At 42.7% G+C, this 22,134-nt stretch overlaps 1 protein-coding gene across 1 annotated transcript in view; it reads right to left on the bottom strand.

The window, feature by feature from the left end:
- The window catches only part of aff2 (AF4/FMR2 family, member 2), a 134,863-nt gene that overhangs the window by 70,309 nt on the left and 42,420 nt on the right, over window positions 1–22,134 (bottom strand). Inside the window, exons 3-4 of the mRNA XM_070836869.1 lie at window positions 17,199–17,850; window positions 15,934–16,367 (exon numbers count right to left, since the gene is read on the bottom strand). Of these exons, the coding sequence (XP_070692970.1) occupies window positions 15,934–16,367; window positions 17,199–17,850 (1,086 nt within the window). The remainder of the gene's footprint in view (window positions 1–15,933; window positions 16,368–17,198; window positions 17,851–22,134) is intronic.

The raw sequence follows: 22,134 nt of genomic DNA on the forward strand, positions 1-22,134 counted from the left end.
TGCGCACAAACATACACATGTACCACTTTCTCCTCTCCCTCTCTTCGTCTCTTTGCTCTCCACTGCACCCCCCCCCCCCCCTCCCCTCCGTCCTCCTCTCAATCCCCCTTTTTCTCTTCCATCTCACTCTCTGTTTCTCGCCCTCTTTCTCCATCTCATTCTCCCCACACCAAGCTGTGGAGAGGCAGATAAGGAGTTGATTTACCATCCAATTAAATGTCGTCATTGAAACATTGCTTCAAAAAAGCCCGTCGTTTTCACCCTGCGCTAATTGGCCTCCCTTCTAGCATGTGCATGTGTGTGAGCGCTTTTGTGTGTGTGTTTGTCTTTTTGTGTGCATCTAATGCTTTGCTTAGGACCAGCAGATTCAGATTGCGGTTGTTCCCCCACTTTTAAAAGAGGGTCATTTTCAGTTCAAACTCAGTTTGTATGTGCGGGTGTTTTGGTCTCCTCTGGCAGAGCGCGGCGCTTCATTTCTTTCTTTCTTTCTTTCTTTTCTTTTCTAAACATTCAAACCGTCCAGCTGAGCCAAGTTATAAATTTAGATTTCAAAACCATCTCAAAGCTCAAGTAATTAATATTTCTTATAATAACACTGAATCGCCGCACGCACTCATAGTCACAGAGAGAGGGAGAGAGAGTTATCGCCCAACTCTGCTGCTCTTTGGAGGCTAAAACACTAACTTTTTGTTTTAGCTCATTGCTACAGTTTGACAGCACTTACTATACAGTTTGGCCTCACCCCTCACATAAACCCAGTTTCAAGTGGCTGCAGGCAGAACTTCCCAGCCGAAATGCTTGTATAATAGTAAGTAAAATGGTCTCCCTTTCCCCACTACTCTCTTTCTCCAGCACACATGCACACCCACTGAAAAGAGGGTTTTTATAGAATTTTAATAAATCCATGGGAAAGCGGCCTCAAAACTCATTTATCAAACATTTAACACTGACTTAGCCATTAAAGGGGGCGAGAGAGGGATAGAGGAGAATAGATTGAAGAAGAGGAGCTATGATCAATGCCAGTGGACCGTATAATTGCACCAGGAGTGGTTTAGCTGAAAACATTAGCCTTGTTTTCTGATGGATCACATCCTGGAGCCGGCTAGCCAAGCTAAACGCTTCAATCTGTATTAGCGCGACCCGGAGTCATCCGTCTACGGGAGCTGTGCCACTTAAATTAGCAAAAACTTTTCTACACAACTGATAAGCTGATGGCCAAAAACCTGGGTTTCCTTTTTAACCCTTGTGATGTCTTAACATTCTGTATATTCCTCCCTGCCCTAAGTGAAAATGACCTCCTTCACTAAACCCCTAAAATAAAGCAGCTTAATTGAATTTTAAATCCCAAATCTAGTTTGCATGATGAAACAACCTGTTATTCATCAATTCAATTCAATTTTATTTGCATAGCGCTGCTCACAACACGAGTCATCTCAGAGCGTTTAGGGTTTTTTCTCTGCTGCCACATGGTTGCGGTTCATTTTTGACCCTTAGGACAACAGGAGGGTTAAGGTGGTGCTCAAAAACCTAGTCTTTTTCTCAGTCAATCAAAATCTCACTTTGAAACCAAATTTGCAGTCGTGATGTTCAGACCTCTCACATTTCCAGCAGATCTCTCTCCTCTCTTAACCAGCGAGAATAAAGATCTGTTTCACTTCTGTGCCGAAAACACACACGGTCACATATCAAAAGAGCTACAGCACATCGTCTCCTCAGCAGCTACAATAACTGGCACTGACCTTCCACTGAATCGTTTTTTCACCTGGTGCACCATCAAGCGTGAGTTTTCCAGCTCAGCCTCGCCTCATCTCAGCATCTTTTCTTGCTGCTCATCTCTGAAAAATGCTTTAGATCTTTGACAAGTGAAACCATCCTCTTCAAGAAGCATTTGTCCCGACTGTTACGTGGACAAGTCCCAAAAGTGTCACTACACTGCCATGTGTTGTCACTTCCAAATGTGCAATGTCCTGCTCTGTGTCCAGTAGAGGTTATTTGCAGTGGATGCTCAACATGGCTGTTGATTTGAGTGCAGTTTGTTTAGTCAGTTGAGTGTCATCACTTGTCCAGTGTTACTTTGCTAGAAAAACTGTGGTTCCTTGATTCTTCCGGAAAATGATTATTACAACTGACAAGATTTTGAAGAGCCAAGCTCCTCAGCTTACAGTTTGTGTGTTGTTGGGTCACCTACAGCAAAGGTGTTCTGTTATCTCAACTGTAAAACTGTAAAGGGAACCTATGGGTGGAAGTGTAACAGTAACAGTAATCTCGAACCTGATCCGAATAGTCTAGCATATATGTCTAGTGTATATCATAGTGAGTCTTACCAGCTGTAACATGCTGGTCAGCCAGGTTAGCTATTCTCATGTAGAGCTGAACACATGAGAGAGTATCTTCATCTTCTTCTTATGACACTTGGATCCACTGTACGGGAGCAGCTGAGTTTCCAAGTTAGTTACAGCGAACACGTACAACGATTAGCGTCAAACTGTATGCCGACATTGTCCAACTGTGGAAACACTTCAAACATGTCATTTACGGCTGCATCATCCAAACGTGTTGAAAAGCGGAACGAGACATAACAGCCCGTAGGACGAGTCCTTCTCCCCGCAGCGCTCAAGCAGCTCAAGCTCACATGGTGCCTAAGTAAAAACTAATGCTGTTAGACTGTTTATGGCTGCCAATATGTCACCATACTTGGTTGTAGAGAATGCAGGATTTTAGCATATGGTCAAAGTGTTGGAGTTCTGCTACAATGCGCCCTTATGTGTGCTTTTCTGTATCAACGAGTACATGCTGCATTTGTGTTTATTCCACGCGTTATTTCTTTCTATTTAATGACAATATGTTACTTTTAGTGCCTTGACTGTTAAAGTCAGAGTTGTGGCCGGAGAGCCACTGTGAAATCTTTACAGTTTTCCAAATAAATGACAAGAATGTTATTTCCTCCATTATTTTGTTTTCCCTGCTGTACTGAAAACGTACCCGGCTGTGACACCTAAGCCGTGCATTTTGTGTACTGTTACAACCCTAATAGTGATAATATAAAGATGATGATATTAAGATAACTACTTGAACTACTTGAGCAGCAGCAGCACTGTGGACTTACTGCTGTGGATGACATCTATATTATACGACAAGGGGAGGGAGATTCTCTACTGTGATTAATTGAGAACAGCTCCTACAAAACACCCACACACACTCTATCTCTTTCTCTCTCTCTCTCTCTCTCTCACGCACACACACACACACACTAACTGCCAAAAAAACCCTTTTACAAATATAGACGACACATACACACATTTGCTATATTAATGGAAAGAAAAGGGCTTTATACAGTCACACACACACGTACTGTTTTAATTAGTGAATAAAAAGACAGTGATTGACAGGTGTGTGTGTGGGTTCAGAGGCAAAATTCAAGCTGAGTATATTTGATTTGGACGTGTGTGTGTGTGTGTGTGTTTGTGCTGGCTGTGTGTGTGGTCCGTCTGTGTGTGGTTCTCAGCGTGACGCCTGTGTACCAACTAAATAAGTGCCTCTTGAGAGGGGGGACGGCGGGTGGAAGGTGGAGGGGGTCCTCAGCGGTACAATAGGGCATCAAATGTGTGTGCGTTCCTCTCAGAATTTGCATGTTTATCCACGCACACACACGCAGAATTCCTGGAGGAGAGAAAAAAAAAATCCCTTTTGTCCACAAAATCAATGGCGTCATTTCAACCAAATTATTGTTTCTTCCACTGATGGGACACATCAGAGATTCTTTGTATGTGGTGCAAAGTAGTGGAGGGTAGTTTGTAGTTCTCCTCTTGTTACTGCTGAGGATGAAACTACTGTTTCATACGGTACACAGCGATCGCATGTGTTTCCTGTAGGCTACTGATAGGCAGGGCTACAGTGCATCTCCATCGAGTTGTTTTAAGGTGGAATGAGCGGTGTGAGAATACAGGATATTGCAATCCGATCTCATTCCCAAGGTGTCAAATGCTTTGTCGCCCACTTTGGCATCTGACATTAACGCACAATAAACCCTGCTGCTTTCATATCAGACGGTCAGAGCAACTGTTCCAGCTGCCCATTCACTCCAAATGGTTCTCGTTCCCTCACTGTCTAACTGCTGCGGGTACCCCAGCCCTTTGTTGTCATGGTAACAACAAAACACAAGTAATTCACATTCTGAAACTTAGGAACTAAAACTACCTGGTTTAGGAACAGATGATGATTTAGGTTCGAATAAGAATATAACTCATGTTTCAGGGCTGCACGGTGGTGCCCTGGTGGTGGTTAGCACTGCTGCGGGGGGTTTATGTCTGGGTACTCCGGCTTCCTCCCACAGTCCAAAGACATGCAGGTTGGGTTAATTGGGGACTCTAAGCTGCCCGTAAGTGTGAGAGTGAACTGTTGTCTGTCTCTCTGCTATGATTGTTATGATATACTGTGATCGACTGGTGTCCAGTCCAGGGTGTACCCCACCTCGTCCCTAATATCAGCTGGGATTGGCTAAGTGGTATAAGTGGTATAGACAATAGATGGATGGAAGGTTTCACACAGGACACACAGGACCCCTGTCTCCTGGGTCAGTAACTTGGTTTGTGCCATCCAACCACCCCACCACCTCCACGTGTGGACTTCAACTGCTTTTATCCACTACATTACCCTTCAGCACCTCATGTACACTCTAATGGTATGATACTCTGGTGCCTCAGTATCAGATGCCACAGGGAGTGACAGAGCGGCAGCATGTGACACACTGGGAATGAGAATGTGCGGGATATCTGTACAATCAAATAAAATGCTAGTGTGATCAAATATTACATACAGTGTTTCTATTACTGACACGTCTTAAAGTGAGACCATGGCCAATGTGGGCCCGCGTGGAAAAGGAAACTGAATTCCCTTTTCATTCACACGCTCTCTTGAGTGAGTCACTTAAAAGACATCATCATAAGTCGTGAAGAGTTATAAAATCAGTGAACTGACTCAGTAATGTCACTTAGACTGTAAAATCCAGTTTTCTACCGCAAGCCACCAAAAAATACTATTTATTACTCATGCGTTCAGCTTTTCATTTGTAAGAAGAATGCATTATTCTTACATACATACATACATAATACATACAACAATGTTGAGTAATAGCCGCCCCTATGCTAACATAACACATAGCTTCACTTTAAAAGGCTAGAAAATGAACACTTGTGACAATTCTAAATGGTGAGAGGATCAGAACTGATGTGGAGCATTTAAAGCAGAACATAATGCACTGCCAGCGTGGCTGACAAGTCTGTTCTGATGACCAAATTGAAGAATAATCTATACATTGTTTTTGCTCCCACGCTGGTATCTTGTACTCTGTTCCTCCTGCTCTGCCTCTCCCCACCGTCTGGTGCCATAAAACGTGTAAAAGAATACGCTACATCTGCGCTGGCTACCCAGCTGAGACGTCGCAGCACCATCACAGGTGTCAGCGTTGGCCCTCAGCCCGGATGCTGACAACCACAGAGCTATAAAATGAGGTGAGACCTGTGTGACTTCACAGGTAAGCTGTGTGTGTTTACACTGCAGCTAAAAGCACTGCTGCAGTATTTCGCACCACGGCGGCGCAGACACGCAAACACGCCCGGCGCACTTTTTGTCATTCAAAGCCTCTGCTCTTTCCTTCATCAGTGGGAAATAACACCTCGGAGTTAGAATTATTTCTCTGTTTCTCACTTTGTGAACATCACCTGTGCACTTAATTAAGATTTTTCTGTCTGTTTCATCTGTTCCAAACAAACATGTTTCCTGTGCTGGAAGATGTGTGATTACTTCAACAGACTGAACTGTAAATGAACACTTGTCTCTCTAAATCTCCCAACCTGACTTGTCTTCTGTTGTCTCATCAGTCTGGCCCCATTATTCTATTTTTACTTCTCCCTTTCTCTCAATCTCCCCATACTCTCCTTTCTTCCCCCTCTCTAACTCATCCCCCCTTCTTCCTCTCCTCCCTCTCTATGCAGTTTAAGTCTAAATCAGGGGATTTGGGGGTGTTAAGAGCTGAGGTGTAAAACACCGACTGGTTCTCTGTAAGCTCCTAAGAGGAGAAAATAATCCAACACAAAGTCTTTTTCTCAACAGCAGCTCTCCTCCCCCCTAATCACCCTATTAGCTGCCTCTCCTCTCCTCTCCTCTCCTCTCCTCTCCTCTCCTCTCCTCTCCTCTCCTCTCGGACACCAGGCTGTTTCTCTATAAGCTGATGATTTGGTGCCGACAGTCTAATAATTCATCACATAAACCAAATAACGCTGTCTTCTTAGTCATCAGTCATGGTTGTTTGACTGACTTTGTGAGTGTCTATTTCTTCCTGTATTAATGTCCATTTAAATCACCAGTGATGTTGCCGGCTGCCGAGTCAACGACGAGACATTCGTTCTGATTGCACAACACCTTTTGTTCAATCAACCAATCACGCTTCATGTTTATTGAGACCCAGCATTTCCATAAATCTCCGGCTCTGTGCCGAACATGGCAAGGTACATCTCTCACTGCCAGACTGCTGTAACATCAAGGAACAATACAGGAAACTGCAGAGAAATTGGCAGAGAGTGACTGAGGGAGCCATTTAATCACCTATCCTCCATGTAATCTCTCTGATGCATTCCCCCGTTCGGTCTCCCCTAGAACTTAATAATAAACAGAAAAAGAACAGAAAATATTGTTTCCTCTCACTTTCCTCCCCGGTCACATCTCTCTCCTCCCTCTCTCTGTCTCCAATGCTCTCTCGCCCATCTCTCTCATCTTCCTCCTCTCGCTTCCATCCTTCTCCCTCTCTCTCTTTTTTATATTCATAGGATTTTAAAATGTCTGTAATGGCCCTGGTAGATCAAAACACTCCTTCTCCCACTGTGTGCGTGTGTGGGTGTTTACGTCTGTGTGTGTGTGTGCGTGCATGATTTGCATATCGTGGCTATGCTCTGATTGGCAAACTGGCAACGCAGAGCCCAGCGGGGCATTTTTTATTAAAAGGCCCTACTACACGCACGCAGACACACACACACAAACACACGTACACAAAGTTAGGAGCAGCCACTGGCCTGTATCAGAACCTAATGAATAATACTAAAGAGCTAGCAGTAGGGGTTCTCCATGTATTGTTCTGTAATGCCAAGAGCAATAAAGATTTTTATTACCATATTTTTATGGGCACCAGACATAAGCTGCTACGGAATAGTCTGACCAGTTTTTTATTGTCTAAAAAGAAGTTTCACAGCAATATATTTATTATATTTTACTAGTTGAGATGTACAAGTATTACTAACTAGGATGCTTTATTACCTTGATGTCCCGAGGAATTAATAGCATCGAAGCTGTGAAGACTGTCATCATCTGTCATGTATCAGCAATGTGTTCGGGACAACAGGAAAGAAATTTGAATTAGGAAATAATATGGAATGTTGAGGAATGATCCTCTTATTAAATTACAAAAAGAATGTATTATGTGAAGTAGCCTACAGCCTCGTGGCAACATGATACATGGACTTACCTCTGGAACAATATAAAATAGCAATTTTTTTCAGAGGAGAGTGGGCAGTCCACTTTATTTGGCACCATGTGGGCATATAAAAGAATAAATGTGCTTCCAGAGCCGGCAGCTCCAGCTAGATCAGAGGAGATGATATAGTGGGGATATAATGAATAAAAATGGCCAGAAAAACATACTGGGAATGTGGATTTACATTTTCTCACAGCGTAACTGTGTGTCATCACTGTGAGTAATATGAAACAATCTTCTGTGGCTGCAGTCCGACACTTCACTGCTGCAGCAGATTTTGCCGTTCACAGCGAGCTTCAGCTCGCCGTTCACCGGCCATCAGCCGCTCACAATACAGTAACTGTGCTGTGATTGAGTACAATGTTGCATGCATTTGATGCTGCATCATCCTTCTGCTTTGTTACAATTCAGAGAGAAATACTCGCTATATTTAATGCACCCGCGTCTTGGAAGTGGTTATCATGCAGTTAACGGTTTATACTAACAGTAACAGTATTACAATTTAAACTAAAGCGGGTGCTTAACGACTTCATTCATAGGCCATGCCAAAATCTGATTGTAGTGACAAAGTCCTGTGGTCGAACTGTTTAGACGTGTGCTCCGTAAAAAACGGCCATCATAATGTTTGTATCCCACTAATGTCAATGCTTGGAATGTTCAGAACTTCTCATAAGTCATAACAGCACAGTCGGAGCCCGGTCACAAGCTGAATGATGTGAACTTACCATACACCCCCCCAGAGCTTGGGGGCCACAACGCAATCACCTATATGGATCCTATACTAGTTCATATGGTGCTGACAAGGCACATATTAGTACATAAAGTCGTGTTTAGTCAAATTTCCAAAGCTACCTCAAACTATTGAGTGTTATTCCAGCTCATGAGTAATGGCTGCACTGGGTTCAATGGGGACTTAAAAGTGACAGGATAAATGCATCAGCAGCACAGTTTTACCTCAGTGTCCCTCAGTGATTCATTCAGCAAAGATCAGCTTTTAAAATATGATGCACAGTTATAGATGGAAATATCAGACAGTATATTAAAATGTTAGAATTAGTTCAACTTGGTGCCACACTAAAATGCTGCTTACATGTTCAAGTCAGTAATAAATCAGTCAAATAGTTTATATAAGAACATACTGTCGGTCTGAAAGAGGCCATTCTGCATAACATTTACTTTAAAGCTGCTGATACTTCTGTACTTCCACGTAAGTAACATTTTAGAGGCAGGAGTTTTCCTCATAACTACTTTAGCCCTGTGGTATGTCTTCTACCACTGCTCATCATTATTTTATTAAAATGTCACAGGCTCAGCGTTAACCTGTGAATTAAAGTCTTGACTGTGTGATCACATGACATCAGGTACATGCTACTGCCGGCACACTAAGCCCCCAAATCACTCCAGCAGACCATGTGGAAGCTGCAGCGAAAGTGCAGGGATTGACTGCTGTGACCTCCGGTCAACGCTCACGGGGAGCCGCGGCGTGTCGGGCGCTCGGCTCTGCCCCCAACTTGAACCGCAGCCCTCAGATTCACCAGTGATGCGTGGCTGGAAATTTTTAACTAACAGTAGATCTGATCAGCCTTTTGGAAAATGCCCAATACAGAGGGTGTTAATGGGGAAATTTACTTAAGGAGCGAGATGACAGCACTCTGAGGGGTGATAATACACACTATCAGCCTCTTGTAGTGATTGCAGAGATCAATGCTGATCATTGCAGCTAATCCAGTCGACAGAGCTATAATGTTAATCCTCCGGGTAAACAGTTCATCTGAAATTATATCCTGTCTGTTATAAACAGCAGTGCTAAATAACTAACTGCTCCGTGGCAACAGCATCATAAAGCTATCACACTGAGTGTGTGTGAGTGTGAATGTGTGTGTGCGCTCTCTCTCTTAGGAGAAAGCAATCTGTAGAATGTAAAGAGAAACGCAGCGATGTACTTTTGACACCGTCAGCAATAGCTGATGCTGACACGCTATTTGCTTCCTTGCTGCTTGTACATGGTCACACAACATGACGTAACATCACCACTTTATTATCTAACACCGCGCCGCTCACATGATCTCATTATCACAGAGCGCAGCCATCTCCAGATGATCTCGCAGCAACCCGGAGGATGATCTTAACTGCTGAGATATTGGGCTTTAAAACCCGCAGAGACCAGCCCGGGCTGCTGCCCTCTCTCCTCTGTGATCGCTCTTATCACAGGGGCAGCTATTGCTGTGATGACACCCCAGCAGCACCTTACTGATGGGAGACCTCCCCTATGCCATTTGGCTAAAGTATATTTCTCCCCAAGCACCCTCTTCTCTGTCTTACTGCAGCCACTCAAGAGCAGCGTGATTCATTGGACTGTGTTCTTTGTTTCTAGAAGACGATTTTATGATCACTTTATTATCAGCATAAAAGCTAAATCGTTTCATCTCTTTCTCTCTCTCTCTCTCTCTCTCTCACTGCTGAGGCAATTAGTCAGCTTTATGAAAATCAAATAAATTAAAGCATTAAAAAGCTTTCATTGAGTCACAGAGGAGCTCTGAAATCACATGGCTGATCCAGTATCACTACTCCAAGTTTCTAGAAGCTCTGCAGTGCCTATAAATATATAGGTACTGATACAGTGAATGGCGGTGTCATGTGTGTGTGTGTGTGTGTGTGTGTGTGTATTCGTGTATGTCTCGGTCGTGAGTTGACAGGCTGCCTGAGGGAAAGAGAGGCCTGATGGGTATTATGCAAATGAAGCCAGCTGTTTGCTGCATTGGCAGACTCCTCATAACTCTCTTCTAGTTCTGCTGGAATTGAGAAAATATTTTATGCCTCTTTCCCTTGTCGGCACATTCTGCTCCCTCTTCTTTATTTCCTCAGAGAAGGTATTTCCATACACTGTAATTCTACACACATCCTTTCTCTCCACATTTTACCGCTATTCCCGCGTGTCTGCCCGACTATCCATCTGCACTGTTACAGTAATGAATGTACAAACAAGGAAAGCTTCCTTAAGCATTTGTTGACTTCTACAGAGTGGAGTAAATTATTCTGAGGCTGTGAATCCGCAGACACTTTTCCATGAATAGGTCTCATGTTAATTCGGATATTTTACTTTGGCAGCCGCTGCGACTGAACTCCAGTCAGTCAGTAGAATCCTTCTGTCCTTGTTGCATCTTTTCTCTTTGGTCATCGTCTCCACAATACTTCCTTTCATTTCTCACTTTTGACTCTTCGCTCACTTCAAATACCAAGCATGACCACTTCACTGTGATTATAGACATCGTTGCTGAGTTTCCCTTCCAAGGTTAAGCATCTAAAGAGATTCCTTTTTAATGCTATTTGTAGCGTTTTCTTCATTCAGTTGTGCCCGTAATTGTGTGTGTAAAAGTCTAATCTTGAAAGCAGCATTCATTTATTTTGTGGAATGCTGTGAACAAGCTGTAAACACTGACATAATATTACCTTTCAAAGATGCTACGGCTAACACAAGTAGAACTGCTCATCTTGCAGGCACAGCGCAAAATACGAACGTGCTTGGAGTCATGCTTGTGTCCACCTAGTGAATGTAAGTCTAATGTTGGCCCTCTTTTAGCTCTGTTTTGGTCTCCACTAACTCCTGAGGGAAATATCTAGCTATTCAATTCCTAAATGCTCGGTTACATTCACCAGCTAGTGTCATCTTTGTTGCAGGGTAGGTAGAGCACCGTGGGTTTATCTCTTTGGCTGAAAATAACTTTAAACAGGGTTGATGAGAGCTGTGAGAGTGAACCAAAACAGTGAAGCTACAGGCTTTAAAACCAAACCAATGAGCTGAAAGACACTAAAAAGTTCTGAAGAGTGCTGCGTGATAATTGTCTGTGGGTTCCTCATTACTACAAGCACACTCTTTCACATTCCACACATTTGATCCACTGTTATCAACATAAAAATATTGATTAGTGCAGCTTTAAAATGACCGTACACTCTAGAAATCTGTCAAAGTGCTGTTTGGATATATGAGAGGGTTGTTATATTGTATGCCTGCAAACTCGCCTATGTGGCTGGATGTAACTATTTCTACCCATGGCAGAAGGATCCTGATGCAATGACTCCACAAGTTTGCTCTGACTTATCTAACTCACACTCAAAGAAACTTGGTATCGCAAATTAATATTCAAATTAGCTTCTGACATCATCTGACACCTTCCAGTAGCACTTCTAATTGCTTCCCCTCAAGTGTCAGCGACGTAGATGCCACCAATATGTGTTTGACCTATCAGAAGTAAAGTTAGTGGCTAAAATATCCCGGGCTTCTTCAGGTGACGTTCACACCATGTGCACTTTGTTCGCTTAATTACGTTGGTCAGCTGACAGAGATGGGCCAGGTGATTTGCTAAATACAAACACATCCGCCTGTTATTTTCCGAACTAGGAGCAAAAATGGTCCATTTTAGAAAATGCATTTTGAAATAAATTTGACAATTTAGTATTTTTACACATTTCTACCGTTTAATTTTTACCCTTGCCACAGTCGTTTCTGTCCATATGTCCCTACATCACCTGCTACAGAGCTGCATATGCTGCTGAGTGCATTCTTCTGCTCAAGAACAGACACATGAAGAACTTAAATAGGACAAGAAGCTGGAAGTCCGTCCTAATTCAGTTTAACCATCTTCTTAAGCTGACAACCGTTTTTATAACTGTATATTCCCACGTTCACTGTTATCAAGCTAGTGTGTTATATAAAGGCAGGATCTTTTCATGCAAAACGGCATAAATGGATGCTTTCTCTGGGAGCGGAATTGATTTGGTTGGTGTTAGTCTCATGGTGGTTACTGACTGGAGGTCTTAGTCTACCCTGCTTCTTATTTACCGCTACATTAGTGGTGAGGCGCCGCGTGCACCCCTACACACGCCTGACGGAAACACCACAGCAGGCCTTCAAATCAGTGTGAAATTACATCAGCTCTATACTTTGAACTGCATGTAAATGAAACTTGTCACAGTGCTGTTGGAAATGTCACCTGTCACCTCCGTGTTTACCTTCTTGCAGCCTCGCTCGCAGGGCCTCACAAATCCACTTGACTTGAATGTTGTTTACGTGAATGCGAATGCAGTGGAGGGTGGGAACAATTGAATGTCACTAAAAGCATAGAGACAGCTTGACTTCATGTGAAGCAAGTGTTTCTGTAAAGCATGAATGTGTTTAGTGGTCTACTTCTGCTTCTTTTTTCTCCTTTGAGGACAAAGGACAAGATAATTCTCCTAAATGGATGTCCTCTCTGTATTTAAACGAAGTAATGATGGCTTAAGTAAATTACAATGGATACTTACCCCCTTCAGGCAAGTTTTAAATTGAAAGACATAAAAACACTCCGCTTGGAGCAAACATTTGTGTCTGATATGGTTTTCCACATCACTTTAATTTACTGATTAAAAATTCTGAAGATGTTTCCTACGTTACTGAAAAGTAAATTCTCAGGGTTTGTGCACGGGAGGCTTTGAGTTCACACACTACACTTGCATATGTTTCATGCTGCATCACGATTGGCTGCCACAAGTCCTGCTCTGTCCAGGTGAGCACAGAGCAGCAGATGAATGTGAAAACAGCCTTTAGCATCAAACTCTTGCACGTACATTGTTCTGCTCAAACATGCAGGTGAAATAACAACAAGTGGAATGGATTTTTTTGAGTGCACGGGAACTTTTAGTGTTTAGTGTGCTTGTTTATGTAATGAAATTACAGTAGTTACAGCTAAACAGCATTATATCTCTGGACCGACCCAATGTAAAACCATTCAGTGCCTCACTTTGAGCTGATGTTGGCTAAAGTGTTGTGTGTGTGTGTGTGTGTGTCTCTGTCCTGCAGTAAATTTAAGTCTACTGTAACTGTTGGGAAAAAATCAATAATGTTAACTTAGAGTCTCTCTCTCTCTCTCTCTCTCGCACACACACACACAAACTTGAAAAAAAGGGCTCCAATCAATAATTCTATAGTGCTAACAGAAAGCTTCCACAGCACTTTAAAGGGTTATTGCACGCACACACACACACACACACACCGTTAACACACAGTGAACACTGACAACAGAACTGTGAGCCAAATATTGAGTATTTCAACCAAATTCATGGCACCTGAACTAATTTGAAAAGCGTTAAATGGGAAATCAATCATGCTGATTCACTCCACGGGAACGTCTTTTATTGGTTTTTGCATTTGTGGGACGATTCAGGACTCTCACCACTGTTACTATGTTGCTAAACTTTCAGTTCACACATTCACTAATCAAAGGCTAAAAATGTGGACATTCCGCCCCGGTTTGCTGGCACAAACTGAGCAGCAGGATTCTCAAAGTCTTTCATTTGGTGCCTGGCTGTCTGTCTGGCTCAGTCCTCTGATTTGCCGCTATTTGCTGTTTAAGCTGCAGAACACATCCAATAACTCATCTAACCAGAACAAATACAGCGATGATAAGGTGCTGCAATCAGTCAGTCATTGTCTTCTCACTGCCTCACCCCCCTCCCTCACACACACACACACACACACACACACACACACACATATCTCTCATCATCAGTCTCCCCTTTTTTCTCATATCCCTCTTTTCCTCCCCCTCAGCCCGTATTAAGTTTACATTTTCCTTCCAACCACCTCTCGCTGGAATAAATATGAGAGTGAAAACTAAACGGTAAGCAGGCGATAACGGAGCATCCATGGATATGTGGGTGAAACAAAGTGAGAGAAACCACTCACGGCCATGAATGTACTTACTCTCTTTCTCACCCTCCATAAGAAAGTGTTGGAAGTAAAGTATATTCTAATTCCTTCCCTGTCTCCCCTGTCTCCCTCGCTTTCCACCCTCTCTGTGCCATATGCTCAAAGCTCCATCTCGAGCTCATTTGGAGAGCCACACACACACACACACACTAGCTCTATCAAAGCACAGGAACAGCTGGCTTGCTCGATATGGATGACTACTCGCCTGTCAACCAGTTTCACACAGCACAGACACACACACACACACACACACACACACACACCATCAAGCCTGGTGTTGCTGTTTTGAAGAGGAAAGTGAGTGAGAGATAGAGAGAGAGCAGGTCGCAGAGTTAAGTGAGTGAGTCACAGAGAGTAGGTGAGAGACTGGTGGAGGAGTTTGGTATTGTCATATTCGTTTGACATTGCAATTAGCCAAATGTGTGGCTCCTCACCGGGATATCATTCAACGAAAATAACACACGGCGCTGGATTTGAAAAGAAGAGGGCTGTTGTTATTTTCCAAAAATGCAAACATACACTCAAACTGGCGGCGTCAGAAGCACAGACATTTATGTGTCACCGCTAAGCGACTCAACCAAACGCTTGAGAATACATCTTAGATTTTATTTTTGCCAGCTGGGTGTGATTCTTACCCTGTGAATCATGTTAGGTGCCTTTATGGTTGGAGGGGTTTAGTTCAGCATTCATGTCACCACCATAAGTTATGCTAAAAAAGGTATAATAGTAGATTTTATCAGCACATGATCATATGCATGGGTGCATTTAGGAATCTATGCACATGGCATTGTATCCAAATAATAGGTAGACTTTTGTCTTTTTTATTTGTCTTAAATAATTAAACTATATGTTGGCGGCCAAAATAATGAATTAAAGGTGCACATGTCATTCGTGTTTACTATCAGTGACCAAATAACATAAGTTGTTCACTTCCCTATGAAGTGGAACATTCATTGTATATTTTACTGTTTGCTGACACATGATGTTACAATGGAACACAGTGCAGGGAGGGCAAGCTAACTGGTTAAAGTTTTTATTCCTGCTGGTTCGGTGTGATATCACCAAACACTCACATATTTTAAGTCATTTGACACAACTTTGTGTTTTGGTTTCCTTTTTTATTCCTGATGTGGATATCACCTGTGAACCAAAGTATAGAAAAGTGCTGCTGCACTGCTCTGTGGGTTAAAACCTTTAAAACCCGCCCCAATTAGTGATGTCACAGCAGGCGCTTCGATCACCTAAAGTAAAAGCCAAACGCCTGGTGTGACATCACTAAGTGGGCTGTGGCCAAAAGTGCAACTTGCATGAAGACAAACATGTGACGTTCTTTATTTAAGAACGTTCATTATCCCTGCCAGTCACTCTATTAAGCGTTATTATTAATGCCAAAGGACTTGAAAAATATTGAGTTGTAAAATGAATATTAGTGATAATTTGGTGTCGAGTTGTGGATGTTTTTCTTGGGGTAATTGTGTGGATTATGAAACAATAATTAGCACAAAGGCTTATCCTAAAAATAAATTCAAATAATTAATTCAAATGTAAATAGCATGTGATCTGTTACTGCTGAGATCAAGTGAACCACTTAGAACAATTCGTGTTCAGTACAACATTCATTACTAAACAATTTGATATGGATACCAAGTGGTCGCTCTCTTACCTCCCCAGTGTGGCTGAGACTCAGTTTTGGCAGTTTATTCTTCACATTCCCAGAGTTTCCTCCGTAAGCCTGACTGTTGTTAAATCCCTCTGTGGCCACTAGAGGGGGTTTAAGCTGGGGGGAATCACTGGGCGCCTGGTCCTGGCCATCCATCGGTCGGACATACGCTGTGGGCTTCTGCTGCACTGCGATCGGCTTCGCTGATAGGCTACCGGGTGGGAAGGTGGGAGTGGTCAGTCCAGATGTGGGAGTGGTTAGACCAGGAGTGGGCGTCGTCAGAACTGATGTGGAAGCCAGCGGGGAGGAGGATGTAGAAAGGTGAGAACCCATCTCATTTTCAAACGGGGAGGATTTAAAATGTCCACCATTTTCTGTGTTAGTGGAAGACTTAAAATGGCCACCGTCCACAGTGGAAGGTCGAAAATTGCCACCATCTGTAAAAGAGAAGAAAAAAAAGGAGAAAACCAAATGGAAAAGTCAAAAATAACTTAAGTAACACCTGTGATTGCCGAATATTGATTTGCTCTGTGCTGTCAAATCTTATGAATGTTGAAAGCCAAAAATTCCCTCTCCCAGATGGATGGAGCCAATCACAATCACAGCAAATTATGTATTGCTTGGTGGTTTCGAAATCAGCCGAAAGATGTGGTTATCATCAGATGCAGATGTTAATTTTCATAAATCCCGCCCAAAAGGTGATAGAGTCTGTTTTGCACTGAGATTATTCATAAGCACTCACAGCTCCATCAAACAAAATGATTTCCCATGAATATCAAAACACGAGAAGTCAATTTTTTGTTGTGTGAATGGCAAGTTTAATCATCCGCATTCTGAGATGTTCCCCGCTGCTGGCACACAAACAGTTAAGATGAAAGTTAGATCAACATATAGACTCTTCGTGTCTCTATGTTACATTATGTTACATGAAGGTACAGCCATTTATTAGCTAATGCCAAGCCTGAATAACGGGAGGTTTTCCTGTTCGTCCCATTCTGCTGATATTGCATGAATGTAGCATTAGCTTAGCATAAAAACTGCTAAAATTCATAGGTGCTGGTAGGCAGATTTCTGGACATAGCCCAGCTGGCTGTTCTCCCTCCTTGACTCCACTTTTTATGCTATGCTAAGCTAACTGGCTGCTGGCTTTATATATTGCACGCACATATGAGGGTGGTATTGATCTTCACATCCAACTCAAATAAGTGTAAAGAGTATTTCCAAAAATGTTGACCTATTCCTTTGAGGACTGTCTGTGTAGGACTCACCTGGGAGAGGAAGGGTTTTGGAGGGATGGGAAGAGTGCCTTCTCCGTGAAGACGAGGAAGAGGAAGAAGAGGACGAAGAGGAGGAAGAAGGGCTCGAGTCTCCTTTTAGGCCGAGTTCATCTTTAAGTGAGCTAAACAGCTCTTCATGCCTTTGCTCCTCTAACAGAGACATTTTCCCTCTTCCACTCGTAGCAGCTGTGACCTGCCCCTGCCCGTTCTGTCCAAGCCCCAGAACAAGGCCTGCTCCTTGGGTACTCTGTCCGTGCCCTGCCCTTGACCAGTCCATGGAGCTTCGGGACTTTTTCGAATTCTGATGTGGGATCGTTGTGGAGCTCGATGACGATGATGTTGTCGAGGCAGGAGGCTGCATGGATGTCGAGGATGAGGAAGATGGATTTCCCATCCTCTTGTCCCCACCTGCCTCTGCTCCTCCTCCCCCACCTGTTCCTCCTCTCAGGGCTTCGGTGAAAAGCTGGGACTCCATGGCGGGCCTCTCTGTCGTTGAGGTGGTCGGGGTCTGCAGGTTGTTGCTGCCTTTGGGGATTCCCACCAAGTGGCTCTGGTTAGAGTGGCTGGTTAATAAGTCTTTCATTTCTTCGTAGGAGCCCAGCGTGTTCTGCACGCGACTGGCCAACGCATCACCTTTATTAGTCTGAAAGGATGAAGAGAAGAAGAAAAGACAAGAGGGAGGAAGAGAGAGAAGAGTATTAATTAAGTCGTCCATTTTTCCATTTCTGCAGGCTTGATGAAAAGCCCTCTTTAGTCATCCGGAGAGGAGCAGTGAGAGACGGATAGGGTGACCACTGACCACACATCAGGATGGGATGATTAATTAAACACATGCCACCCTTAAGAGGGTCCAGTCCAGGCTGCAGCAGTAAAATTAATGGGGCAGGAATCATTATTAGCCTGACCCTAGATTCTCAAGCAATCATCGCTTGGAGGACAGAAGCGGCCTTACTGATGTATGATGGTATAGCACCTTCAGCTGCTACGTGGTAATGCCGAAATGTTCCTCAGAATAGCTCAAGAGTACCTTTTTGTATCGCTCTCTGACAGCTTCTTTAATGATGTAACTAAATGATTTGATCATTGGCCATTTTTTTGAAAGGACAAGGGCAATCAGCAGTGGGTTCAGCAGTTCTATATTTGGAACCAGATTCTTGCGAGGACGATTAGATTTTTATCTACTTCTCTGACATTCCTTTTCTACCTGAGAAACAAATGGCGAAGCACATATTAATCACGGGCCGAGTCTGAATTATGTAAGATCTTCAGTCTGTAACTTCATCGTGACTTTTCATCACGAATTACAGAAAAAATGATGAACATCAGAAACACTGAATAATGTACACTGTAATTTTATTGTGCATCATTTTTGTGGTTTGGTCAACAGATCCAATCATAAAGGCAAAGTGCGCTCATCGCTAATCACCACTGTGGTTACACGGAGCGATGGTGTCAAATAAAGCTACAACAGGTTTAAAGGTTGAAACATACGAGAAGGAGTGAATAAGACCCTTTATTTCATTTTTAAGACAGGGTGAGATTGCCTGTGTTTCCAGAGGTTAATGAATTCATGAATAATGAATTTGTGTTCATAGGAAGTAGGAACTTAACTAGTCTAATGAATAATCCCTCCACTGATTGAAGCGGAATTTAACACTAATCTTGCAGATCTGTGTGAGGCTGTCATGGTTTTTCAAAAACTACATTTATTTTCACAGTGGTCAGAAGAATAATTACACATCTTATGCATCGCTTGTAGGCGAAAAGAAATATTGTATTGGTTAATGAGCGCGATCCATAAGCCCTTTGTTCTCCACTTCTCTAGAAGGCATGGATCTTGGTTATGTGTCTCTGTGTGTGGTTTTGGTTTTTCCTATGCAAACAGCTTCAGTCAATAACCAAATAATACTGTTACAACAGGCAGTGATCCATGGAGAGGTCTTATTGCTGAGGAGGGAATTCTGAGCGTGTGTGTGTGTGTGTGTGTGTAAGACACTGCACAACCTTACAAATTAGTATAACACCACCCGTGCATTTACTCTAATGGAGGGCTATGTAAGCATCATTTGATGGTAATTGCTATACTGTGGTGCCCTTTTTTCATAATCAGATTGGTTTGATAGTAGTTTATGAACCGGGAGAAAGTGAAATGGATGCAATGGTTTCTATCAGCAACTTAGATGGCTGGCTGGAAGGGGGGGTGGGGGGGGTCAGCATATATTTAAAAATGAGCTTGAATTAACAGACTGTCCACCTCTGATTAGAAGGCATTAACATTTTTTTAAATAAAGTTCATGACCTAGATAGATCCCAACCAGTAGTGTCTCAGTGTTGGCCTTGCAAGGTTCAGGACGGCATGTTGACCCATTTTCAGCCCACGAAATACCAATTTCATAAATTTGGCATTAAATGTAAATTTGAGCACTGATGTATTTCATTACAGTACAGTTACATAATTTAATTTACAGCTTATAAAACATATTGAAGTGTGCCAATCTATATTCAGTGAGTCACCTAATAGTCATTAATAGACTAATAGTTTCTGCTGTAGAATAAAGCCCTATTCACAATGAATGGAATTCTTCAGGGTCCCCGTGTGATTGAAGTGATCTAAAGCCCACATATATATCACATTATGAATATTTGTGAAAGATAATGGAGGGCTGTGTTTCACTCAAATGTACGGACCAAATCCCACTGTTATCTCAGGCTGGGGCATAACTTCTCCTCAACTCTCAACTGCTGTTTTTAACAACCACCGAAATCAATAGACTGACGAGGTCCTTATATTTTCACTTGATAAGCTTCTAAAACGTCACTAATGCTTTTCAGTGCAACTTGCACAATGCCCAGGCTGGAAAAAAAAAGAAAACTCATCATCACGTGACCTCTATGTTCGTAGTTTGTGGTGGAGTTTTGACTTTGTAGATTAAGGACATGGCAGATTTGCAAAGGACACAGACTGAAAGAATATTCCTGCAGTTATTTAAAAAAAAAATCATAGGTGAACCCCAGTTAACAGTCTTCGTCTCAAGGCGACAGATCTGTGGTTCTGTTCTCTTCACTTTACCGAGTCTTTCATATTTACACACCAATAAAGCAGGAAAACCATAAAATTACCAAAAAAAATTAAACAGTGCAAAGAATCGAGCCTTCTTTACAGAGGATTCACACCAAAAGCAGAGAATTGCTTTCAAATAATCTTAACAGATGTAATTTCTGTGTGTGTACACACACACACACACACACTACACACCGTGGCAAGCCAAAGTTAGCTGTGAATAAATTAGCCCATCTCTTCTCCATCTCAGGCTCATGAATAAAAGATCTGGTGGCTGAAGAGGAACAGAAAACACATTTACAGAGAGGCAAAATGGAAAACAGAGGAGAAGGAGAGGATGAATACCTATGTGTGTGTATGTGTGTGTGAGTGAGTGTGAACAGATCATCCCAAATAGCTGCTAACAGCATAACGCTCTTTAACAGGATTAGAAGAGGGATTAGCTAATAGCTGACAGAGAGTATGAATACTGGAGAGAGGAAGAGGGAAAGACAGAACTACAGTGACGGACACACGATAGGTACACAGGTACAAAGGGAGACTGATGGGAGGAAAAAAATGAAGAGGAGAGAGAGCGGGAACGATAAAAGTTCTATAAATCCTCTGTGATAATGAAAAAGGGCTGATATAGATCTCTAAAGGAGCAGTTCAATAAGTTCAGTCAGCACTTAGACACAGAGAAAGTGCAGTGAGGTTGTACAGGCCGTGCTAAATCCACTGAATTGTATGAAGTAAAGCAACACCCTCAGAAAAAAAAAAAAAAAAAAAAATGAAATTGTTAGCGTGGCAAATAAATCAGCAGAAGAAAGTAGCAAGGTGTGCCAATGCCGTTTTTCAAGTTTAGCAGCAGTGAGAGATAAAGCGGGAAAGCGTACGGGGGGAAAAAGATGGGCTGGAAAGAGCTGGAATATGAAACAAGGAAACATGCTGTCCCCTATGAATGATGCAGGCCCCCCTTTGGGCCAGTCACTTGGAAGATGTATCATCACTCCAAGTTTTATCTGAATTATTTTTTTACCAACAATTAGTTCCATGATTAGAACACGACTTCCCTTGTTAAGTCAATCACTGTAATTAATGGGAGACGCTGGAATCCTCAGCACAGCGGCGTACTTCAGTACGTGTGTGAAAGAATGTGGAATGAGAGAGGTGGTTTAGGTTCTATTCAGCAGTTTGCCATATTTTGTTATATATAAAAAGGGACTAAATCATATGGTAAAGAAATATCGACTCCAGGTCCAGATTGCAGCTATACATTAAAGATTTAGATTTATGACTAGGGTTTTTTGTATCAGTACAGCAACTCTTAATCAAAAGATGTGGAAACTATTATCCAGCCCTAAACTGAGGTTGATGCAGCTTTTGGTCATCTTCATCCCGATGAAGCACACCTGAAAACACCAGTTCTCGCAGAATGGCAACATAAAAGGGAACAAACAATCTTCTCATTTTGGCTCAAATCACTGTAACAATTTAAAGCCCTTTAAGCAGATGCCAAAATGCGCCATCCACTCAGGATTCATCTGAATATCAGCAGCGGTGTCTTGAATATCACCCTTCGCACAGCCCGCCGTCTTCCTCGCTCTCGCCTCACACACATACACACATCTTGACCTCACTAGCACCATTAATTAGCGGGAAACAATTAGTTGCGAGTATGGAGGCACCTAGGATTAGATTCATTATCAGAACAACCTCTCGTGTGCTGCCATGGCCACCCCCCCACCCCCCCCCCCAAACCTGGAGCGGTGTCTTAGCGAGAGGCCCCTGTGTCCTCTGCGCTCAGACACAGCAGCAGTTAAACACATTCTGTCAAGATTCAAAGCCAGTCTGTCCCAAGGTCGATACACTTGGCAGCATAACCAA

This window comes from Pempheris klunzingeri, chromosome 9 (genome assembly GCF_042242105.1).
Source record: "Pempheris klunzingeri isolate RE-2024b chromosome 9, fPemKlu1.hap1, whole genome shotgun sequence".
Lineage (NCBI taxonomy): Eukaryota > Metazoa > Chordata > Actinopteri > Acropomatiformes > Pempheridae > Pempheris > Pempheris klunzingeri.